Genomic DNA, 9,533 nt, shown 5'->3' with positions numbered 1-9,533 from the left:
CCCGGCCCCGGACCTGCGCCAATCGGCGCGGCCAGCGGCGCTCCGGCCCGCCCACTCGGCCTCAGGCAGCCAATCAGACGCGCGCCCCGCCGTTGTCATGGTGCCGCGGCGCCACTTCCGCCCGCCGTCAGTTCCGCGGCGATGGCGGCGCTGCGCGGGCGGGCGCTGCTGGTCCCGCTCGGAGCGCGGCTGCGGGCAGGGCCCCGCGCCCCGCTCAGCTCCGCCGCCTCCGCCCCGCCGCTCTACGATGTGGTGGTGTCGGGCGGGGGCATGGTCGGGAGCGCCATGGCCGCCGTGCTGGGTAAGGCTGTGACCCACTCGCCCGCAGTGTGAGATAACCGTGTATAGGATCTCAATGTCCAGGATCCTGCTGTGGGATCTCCTTGATCCTGCGTCGTCGTATGACGACGCTCTAAAGTTGACTTAAAGCTGTTTGGTGAGCTAATCAGTGATGAGCCTAGCCCTGTCCGTGTGTGTGCATAGCTGTTAATGGAGCCATTACTGTAGTGTTTCTGTCAAACATGGTCATCCTTAAATAGCTGATGGATAATGTCACCCATAGCTGAAAATGCTTTTCTGATTATAGAATCATAGAATGGGTTGGAAGGGACCTTAAATGTCATCTAGTTCCAGCCCCCTGCTGTGTGCAGGAACACCTTCCATAGACCAGGTTGCTCTGAGTCCAGTCCAGCCTGGCCTTGAACACGTCCAGGGTTGCGGCATTTACAACTTCTCTAGGCAACATGTTCCAGGGTCTCACCACCCTCACAGCAAAGAACTTCCTCCTAATATCTAATCTAAACCTACTCTCTTTCAGTTTGAATCCATTCCCCCCTTGTCTTGTCACCACATGATCTTGTAAAGAAAGTCACTTTTTGTCTTTCTTGTGGGCTCCCTTCAGGTACTGGAAGGCCACAATTCAGTCACCCCTAAGCCATCTCTTTTCCAGGCTGAACAAACCCAATTCTGTCAGCCTTTACTTGTAGGAGAGGTGCCCCATCCCTCTAATCTGATCCCAAGTTTCATTCTCTAACCCTGAATTTTAAACGCTGGAATACCAAGTTAAAATGTATTTCTGCTTGCTTTGTATCATTAGAGATCCTGAGGGTACTGGCTGCTTCTTTATTTGCAACATGGATTCAGAAGGGTGCAGTAGTGAGAGAAACATAAAGAAAATAGTGCACAGAAGATCAAAGATCCTGAGCAATAAGTGTTTTGCAAATATAAGGGTTTACCTTGCAAACTTATGTTCTCCTTGTATTGTTAAACAAGAGCACAGTGCATTTGAGACAGCGTAAGGGTCCCTTCCAGCCGTGATACCTAAGGCTGACAAGCAGGTCTGGGACCTTTCAGGACATGAGGTTATTACTACACATAATCTAGAAAATATGCCCAGAACACTGCTGTCTTTAGGGCTGCTGTAGTAGTAAACTCTAGATGTTGCAAGGACACGACTTCTCCCCTCAGTACCTCCTGCATCTGTAGTGGCTGGGATGCTGCAAGCGTGGCCAGCTCTGCTGCAGTGTTTTACACTTTACTTGAGTCTTCATTTTTTTCAGTTCTCTTTAACTGGAAGTTTAAAGTCTAAACTGCCTGTGCTATTCCATTGCCAGAATGCAAGGACAGAGAAAACATTAATGTAATTGCTACATATCACAGAAGTTTTATTTTGATCTCCTAAAAGGGGAATTTATGTTTAGGCTCTGGAAGATGTGTTCTGTGCATGGAGTAAACATTGCAGATTTCACTTGTTAATACTCCAGTAATGAATTTTCATTTAAAAATGGTACAAATTTGTACAAAAATGTAAGCTTTATATAAAAGGAAAATATGTAATCCTTGCTTTAACTGCAAAACTTCCTTTAACTGTTGTCCATCTCAGTAACTGGACTGTAGTCATAAAGCTTTAAAATATGAAAGTTTGCCTGCCTGGTCAAAACCTGTATTGTAAATGTATTTCTTTATTAAGTGTTGCATTTATTCTGTCTTATTACAAAAACTCAGGTGTTTTGTTTTTGAGATTTTTGGCAGGAGCATTGTAACAAAGCCTGTATTTGCTTATTTTAGGGCATGATATCCACTTCCATGATAAGAAGATTGCTCTGCTGGAGGCTGGTCCCAGGAAAGAATATGACTACATGCCAGATAGTTACAGTAACAGGGTCAGTTCCATCTCACCAGGATCAGCAACCCTCCTAAGCAGTAAGTATGATTTTGTTGTTTGCATTTTTAACATTTATATTTGAGCTGGTTTTTTTTAAACGAAAACACTTTTGACCATGTGCTGCCTTCATCCTAAACTCCATAGAATTATTTGCCTTTGTCTCTACATGCTGAGTTGTGGTTATTAAATCAGAATTCTCTTAATAACAGGGATCTGTGTTCTGGTATCTTGGTCTGATTTGTTATTATATAAATATTTGTGACATTAGGCTAGTGAAAGGTTGTAAGGTGTTCTCTGCAGCACCTGGAATGTTCTATTCACAAAAGAAGCTTAGTGCTTTGTAGTCCAATAACTCAGTCCTCAATTAATGAGGATTAATTGTCATTTTAAAGAGATATTTGAGCCTTGATTCCTTATGGAGAAAGAAATGTTCTATCCGGTAATTTCTGTGTCTGTTTTATTACCCAGTGAGGGGATAGTGAGAGTTGTCTGTTAGGTCAGAGGTTCATGGAGAGCTCTTGTTTCTTTCCTGCTGGCTTGTGTTAACAGCAAAACAATGTGATTCTGGAGCTGTGAGGCAGACCTGGTCCTGTCTAGGGATGGTGCAAGCGAAGCCTGAGCATAGTCAGGGAAGGGTGGAGGAGAGTGTGGAGCGAGCTTCAGTTTTGTTTTGTTCTCAGTGTCACATGTGAACCTGTATCTCCATGTATTTGTGTCCTTTTTCTGTTTCAGGTTGTGGCGCCTGGGATCACGTCTGCAGCCTGAGATTCAAACCGTTCCGGCGAATGCAGGTGCCTGACTTAGGGCTGCAAATACACCACGTGTCTGTCTACTCTGAATTCTCAAAAGTACTTACTTCAATGATACAAAGGTTTTTCTTCCTGTGGTAAAGGGCAGGTCATGCTTACGTTCATTCCTGTCCCTTTTTTGTGGGTAGCAGTCAGAAATACCTGTCCTCAGGGTCTTGATGCTACAGGCTGAGAGGTGGATTCCTAATGGAAGCTGTAGATACTGAGGCATGGGAATTAGCCAGGAAATAACGGTAAAGGGTGTATTGGTTGGGCTGGGAAAGAGTTACTTCTCTTCACAGTAGCTTGTGTGGGGCCGTGTTTTGTATTTGTGATCAGTGTTGATAACACAGGGATGTTTTAGTTACTGCTGAGCAGCACTTACACAGTGCCAAGGCTGTCTCTGTTGCTCACACTGCCCTGCCAGTGAGCAGGCTGAGGGTGCACAAGAAGCTGGGAGGGTACACAGCTGGACAGCTGACCCTGACTGATATTCCATACCCATATGATGTCATGCTCAGCAATAAAAGCTGAGGAAAAGAAGAAGGAAAGAAGGGAAGTTTGGAGTGATGGCGTTCGTCTTTCCAAGTAACCATTGTGCTTGATGGGGCCCTGCTCTCCTGAGATGGCTGAACACCTGCTTGCCCTTGGGAAGCAGTGAATTGATTCCTTGGTTTGCTTTGCTTGCACATGTGGCTTTTGATTTTCCTATTAAACTGCATTTACCTCAACCCATGAGTTTTGTACTTTCACCCTTCCAGTTTTCTTCCCCATCCCAGTGCAGGGGAGTAAGGAAGCAGTTGCGTGGGGCTGAGCTGCCTGCTGGGGTTAACCTACAGCAAGGCTGTAGGGTAGCTTTATATGTCAATTATATAACAGGAAAGTAGGGATAAAAAACTTGACTTGGAATTACTTTTTGAGCTTAAGCTAAATCATTTAATGAAATTAGTTATGTGATGCACTTTAGTAGCTGGGAATGGACAGTAATACAGGATGTTTCCTCTAGTTCTGTATTTCTAAATCACTGTGTCTTTTTGCTGTTAAGTCCCTGAAATTAACAGCACTTCTTTATCACAAAGTTTCATGTAATGTATTTTTTCTTTGTAGGTATGGGATGCTTGTTCAGAAGGCATGATCGTTTTTGAGAAAGATGACTTAGATGACATGGGTTACATAGTGGAGAACGATGTCATTATGTCTGCTCTCACAAAACAGTTAGATGCAGTAGCAGGTAGTGGACAATTTCTTTAATGTTTTATTTCCTGCAGATAGCTTTCAGTTACTTGCCCTCTATTGTGTGTACTAAGTCTTGAGAGGGAGAAATTCATCTAACAAGTAACTCTTGAGAAATTGGCAGCTTCTGGAATTGGGAAGGGAGGGAGAAATCTGACTTCCAAAGGCTACAGAGCAGGAAAGCACTTGCATATATAGTTCTCCAGAACACAGTCTCTCCAAAATTGGACTTAATTAAAAGATCTGTAGCTCCTTGTCCAGAGCAGGCCTGGCAGTGACAAGGGGTTGTCCAGATCTGTTCTTCCCGGGTGCCTTGAGAATTGTAGGGTGAGCTCCAAGGGTGCTGTTAAGACATGCATGGCCGTGGCTGTTGTAGCGGTTTCCTTTTTTCCTGTCTGTGTCATGCTGTGACCATGGTACTTTGTGTTCCCATCAGACCGGGTGGAGGTTTTCTACAGGAGCAGAGCAGTCGGGTACACCTGGCCCCTTCCTTCCCACAGCGGTGACACAAGCCCTTGGGTGCAAGTTGAGTTAGTTGATGGACGCAGACTTCAGACCAAGCTGCTGGTAACTAAGCTCTTTATTTCTGTTGATAAGGCGTCATCTCTAACCCAAATCCTTTCCACTGGATTTGGTTCTGATTCCATGGGTGCTGCTCCACCCATGTGGAGTGCTAGAGTGAGGTGAGTGGCTAACCCTGTCAGAGAGGGTGTGGGACACTGGACACAGCCTTCTCTCTGTGTGGTGCAAGGAGATGCTGCTGAGTTCGAGAAGAGCAGAAGGGGCCACCTCTTCTGTTTTTTGGGGAATTTTATTTTCTGAATGAACAGACAATGTATAGATGCAGGCTGAGGTTTGTAGAGTGAAATACTAGCTCCTAGTCTTTCTAGGAGCTGCTGAAGAAGTTGCTTTGCATCTCTGTTTTACAGATTGGTGCGGATGGTCATAATTCTGTGGTCCGGAAGAAAGCTGAAATTAAGAACATTGAACATCAGTATGACCAGTCAGCTGTGGTGGCAACTCTCCATTTATCTGAGGTAAAATTCTGCTAAACTGACTCTTCCATAAGCAGCAGAACCTAAGAGGGTGATCTGGCTTGCAGTCCACTTGCTTCTTTCCACTGTAGGCCACAGACAACAATGTAGCATGGCAGCGGTTCCTTCCCACCGGGCCAATTGCGCTTCTTCCGGTAAGGTGACTCTGTATTTTTTTTAATGCTTTAAAAATTTTTTGTAGTCTAGTAACTTTATTTCTGTCCACGCCTTTCTGTGTTGGTTCTGTCTCTTAAGAATTTGCACATCTGCCCTTTACTCTTCATTTATTGCATTTTCCCCTCCTGCTGTCTCACTTTATCCTTGGTATTTCCCACTTGTAACAAGCTGGGCTGGAACCGTAATTTTCAGAGGGATTGGTGTGAGGCAGGGCAGTGGGGAAGTCTTTGCACTGAATATTCATTTTTGCTTCTTTTTCTCTTGATATTTACCCTTGACATTCTCTTAAACTAGCTGTCTGACACTGCCAGCTCTCTGGTCTGGTCTACATCTCATGACCATGCATCGGAGCTTCTTGCTATGGATGAGGAAAGCTTTGTGGATAGCATCAACTCTGCCTTTGTGAGTATCAGCCTCGTGGCAGGTAAAAGGCTTAAAAAACAGTAATGGGAGAAGTGGATTCTCAAGTTCCTTCCTCTGGTCTGAATTATATTAAAAAGGCACTTAGCAAAGAAAAGATGACCCCTTGGGACTGAATTGGGTTAGTTCTGAAAGTCACAGAAGATGACCTAAATTTCCAAAAGGTAGGAAGAGTAGGCTCATCCCTAGTTGGAAATTTGTATGTCCTAAAATGGTGAAGATAGGGGGTTTTTTTACTGTATAGTTTTGTCCAAGTGGTTAAAATTCAGTATTTGGAACTCAGATTTTTTTTTTTTTTCAGCTGAGTTCTTCTATAGGTCTAGTTTGGGTCAACTTCCAAAGATTTGTTTGTCTGTTTCAGTGGAGCAACATAAACCACTCTGACTTCATTGACACTGCTGGGGCCATGTTTCGTTCTGCCATTTCACTCCTGAAGCCCTCTGGCACTGCAGTCCGTCAGCTGCCCCCAAGTGTTGCTAAAGTCGATCCAGAGAGCCGAGCCATGTTCCCTCTTGGAATGGGGCACGCGACAGAGTATGTCCAGCATCGTGTGGCTCTTATCGGGTAAGGTCCTCAGTAGTAGCCCTTGGGTGAGTGGGTGGCATGTGGTTAGAAATGACGTGAGGATAGCAACTCCCAGTCAACAAATTAGATGTTAGAAATAATATACTCTTCCAGTTTGACTTTATCCAGGTCCAGTTTGTTCTGTGTGCCCTCATGTCCTTTTGTATGAGTAGCTTTCTGCCCATTACCTGTGCTTTCTGTGTAAATTGAAAGATAATTATTTCCCTTTTGTGGTTTGTACAGTCCAGTGAAACAATCCAGTATCTCATGCTGGATCTGTACTCCCCTTACATTGTACAAGCCATTTTGTGCACCAGTTTGAGTTTTAAACTCACCTTTCTTGAACAAAATGACAAAAATTATTCCATGTGGGATGTCAGAGACTTTTGTATGGTGGCCTGTTCAAATAGGAAAATACCTCATTTCTTAGGTCTAAGGTCGCATGTACTTTCTTCTCTGCCCCGGCTGCAGTATGGTGGTAGCTTTTAGTAATTCTTGGATGCTACACTTCTCTGTGGTGCACTTTTCATCTTTCCAACCTGCGAGCCACTCTATGCTTGGGAGCACTCTGTGCTTTATAGCTTGGTAAAGTACATGATCTTGCATTTCATATCAAAACTTCATTTAATTTCTTTAACTTTGTGACTCCCATATCAATATGTCTGTCTTTGTGCTTTACAGGTAAATCTGTTCATAGAAGAACCCGATTTTGTTTCTATTCAATGACATCCCACTTCTCCTTTACACTCATGTCTGTCCACTTTGTGCAATGTGCCATTGACAGAGCTCCTGTTGTGCTGAGGTCACTTACAAAAACATTAAGGCCTGTTCCATGCGTGATCTGAGAGGACTTTGGCTAGTCACCTCTTTATAATTTTTCCTTTCAGACCTGCTTTTTGTTACCTCCCCTTTGTCTTGCTTCTTACAACTGGAGAAGCAGTCAGGTAGTTCAGCATAGCATGCATGGAGGTACTGGATAAAGCACATATGCTGCTCTAAGGTGGTTCATTGCAAAGAGGTGAGGAGTGCTACCCCCCTTCTGGGGTTTGTCAGCCATTGTGGCTTTCTTCAAGGGAAATAAATTTCTGTCTTCTCTTGCTCCAGGGATGCAGCACACAGAGTCCACCCACTTGCAGGACAAGGAGTAAACCTGGGTTTTGGTGATATTGCATGTTTAGCTCATCACCTCAGTGCAGCAGCCTTCAATGGGAGCGACCTGGGTAAGGCTCCAAGACAACGCAGTGGCAGTAAGAGGATTAGTCTTACAGGCCTTTGCTGCTCCACCAGGACAAGCAGTACCTCTGGTTAAGCATGCTGCTGTCTTGTGTTTGAAAGCTTTGTTGAAGCAAAGCTGTTCTGATGTCCACTGGCTGTGGAGCAGTTTAAGGTTCTTGGATACAGTTTCCATCCCACAAATCTTAAAGCCGCTTTAAAAAAAATAAAGCTCTGCAGGATGGCAATTAAAGACGTGGTGAGATGAAGAGCACTAGCTGGTGGAAGGAGGTCTTTATTGAGATGGACCATTTCTTTGTTCTCTTTCAGTTGCCAGAGGAAACTGCTCTATAGATAAGATGCACAGTTGTTTGTGGCAAGTGTAATAGAAGCATTCAATTATCTCTTCCAGGCTCCTTAAAACACCTCCTCAAGTTTGAAACAGAACGTCAGAGGCATAATGTCTCCTTGATAGCTGCTACTGATGTGCTAAAAAGGCTTTACTCCACCACACTGGCTCCTCTGGTGTTGCTGAGGACATGGGGATTACAAGCAACAAATGCCCTGCCTCCTGTCAAAGTAAGGATCTCACTTCAGTAAGGGCTGTAGGAATTGTCCAAAACTATTTGTGAAATATGCACAAAATGTAAAGATTTGTTTGTTTGTTTTAAATGAAACATTTTTTGTTTATATACTACTTGTTTAAACTGGGGGGTTTGTGTCCTGAATGGGTCTGAGGAGTTCCTAAATAACTGATGGCTCAGTAGTGACTGGTTTTTTTTTCCTGCAGCACAAGGGAACACAAAGGATCTCAGTGTCTTATACTCCGTATCAGTAATTAGGAGTTAGAGGTCATCAGAAGTCTTTGGCTTTATTTTGCTATGGAATTAAAATGTCAAACCTTGAATAGTAGTCCAGCAATGCACAGAAAAAACAGCCCTATGAAGACACCTCTTCACTAAGACATTGGGTGGCTTCACAGATGCAGTGTGCAGCCCACGCTTACCTGTTCCTGTGCTGTTTTGCCTTGTGAATTGTTCCCTCATGGCAGAATTTCAAGTCTCTAAGATGGAAATTACCTGAGGAAGACAGTGGTGAGGAGCTTTTGTCTTACACTGCAAACAGAGGGTCTGTGTTTATCTGCCTAAACTCCTCACCCTCTTGACCTAGTTGCTGCATTTTTGTGAGGTTCCTTAAGTCCTCTGCTCTCAAAGCTCCCAAGCACCACCACATTAGATTCTCATTTCTGGATATTAATTTTTTTCCATTTATTCTTCATCTTCATATTAAACACAGGTGCCCTGTTTCCTTTGTGTTATGGTCACAGTTGAGACACTTCCTGAGTTGAGAATCAGTACATTCCTACGGCACAGTGTCTTCATTAAGGAAGACTATGCTGGGGCTTCAGTGCTCAGAATTTTTTTTCCTCTTTCTCTGTTTAAAAGAAAAAAACAAAGATCTCTTTTCTGAGCACAGAACCTGTTGGTAACACCAGTTTTGTGCTAATCGGGAAGGAAAGGAATGCTACAATTTTGTTAATTTTGCTAGGACAGAGGGAGAGGTTCTCTGCACGTGGCTAGAAAGACTGGCCAAGAACTGTTGTTCATTTATATAAAAGGGAAGGTACCTAAAGCTTCTTTCTAGAACACATGCTTATGAATTACTTCTCTTTTTCTTCTCTTTCAGGAGCAAATCATGGCTTTTGCCAGCAAGTGATCCATTGTCAGTCTGTCAGCAGCTTGCCTGTGAATGCATTGCCCTTAAAAGGACTGTGACTAACTTGAACCTTTGAATTGTTATTTTAATTTGCAATAAAACGGAGGGATTGAGCTGTGTATTACCTCTTCCACTGGTTTATGCAAAAGCCGTCTCATCTGCCCTCCTCAAGAGGATTTAGGGTTTCTTTCCATAGTACCACGATGTCTTCAGACACAGAACTGA

At 43.9% G+C, this 9,533-nt stretch overlaps 1 protein-coding gene across 1 annotated transcript; it reads left to right on the top strand.

Annotated features, from left to right (window-relative positions):
- The first annotated feature begins 140 nt into the window (after positions 1-140).
- Positions 141-9,436, top strand: COQ6 (coenzyme Q6, monooxygenase). Its single transcript, XM_010392677.3, has 12 exons — positions 141-301; positions 2,068-2,202; positions 2,897-2,955; positions 4,060-4,183; positions 4,622-4,752; positions 5,115-5,222; positions 5,312-5,374; positions 5,691-5,798; positions 6,178-6,380; positions 7,485-7,600; positions 8,005-8,171; positions 9,279-9,436. Exons 1-12 carry the CDS (start codon positions 142-144, stop codon positions 9,306-9,308), a joined length of 1,404 nt encoding a protein of 467 aa, XP_010390979.3. The 5' UTR covers position 141; the 3' UTR covers positions 9,309-9,436.
- Positions 9,437-9,533: the final 97 nt, after the last annotated feature.

The sequence above is a fragment of the Corvus cornix genome, chromosome 5 (assembly GCF_000738735.6).
Source record: "Corvus cornix cornix isolate S_Up_H32 chromosome 5, ASM73873v5, whole genome shotgun sequence".
Lineage (NCBI taxonomy): Eukaryota > Metazoa > Chordata > Aves > Passeriformes > Corvidae > Corvus > Corvus cornix.
The sequence above is the reverse complement of the archived record's forward strand: the minus strand, read 5'-3'. Positions and strand labels throughout refer to the sequence as shown.

Coding starts and splice junctions, on each gene's coding strand:
- COQ6 (XM_010392677.3), top strand. CDS start 142: ATGGCGGCGCTGCGCGGGCGGGCGCTGCTGGTCCCGCTCGGAGCGCGG. Junction 5,375..5,690: donor GGCCAATTGCGCTTCTTCCG/GTAAGGTGACTC, acceptor CTCTTAAACTAG/CTGTCTGACACTGCCAGCTC. Junction 5,799..6,177: donor ATAGCATCAACTCTGCCTTT/GTGAGTATCAGC, acceptor TGTCTGTTTCAG/TGGAGCAACATAAACCACTC.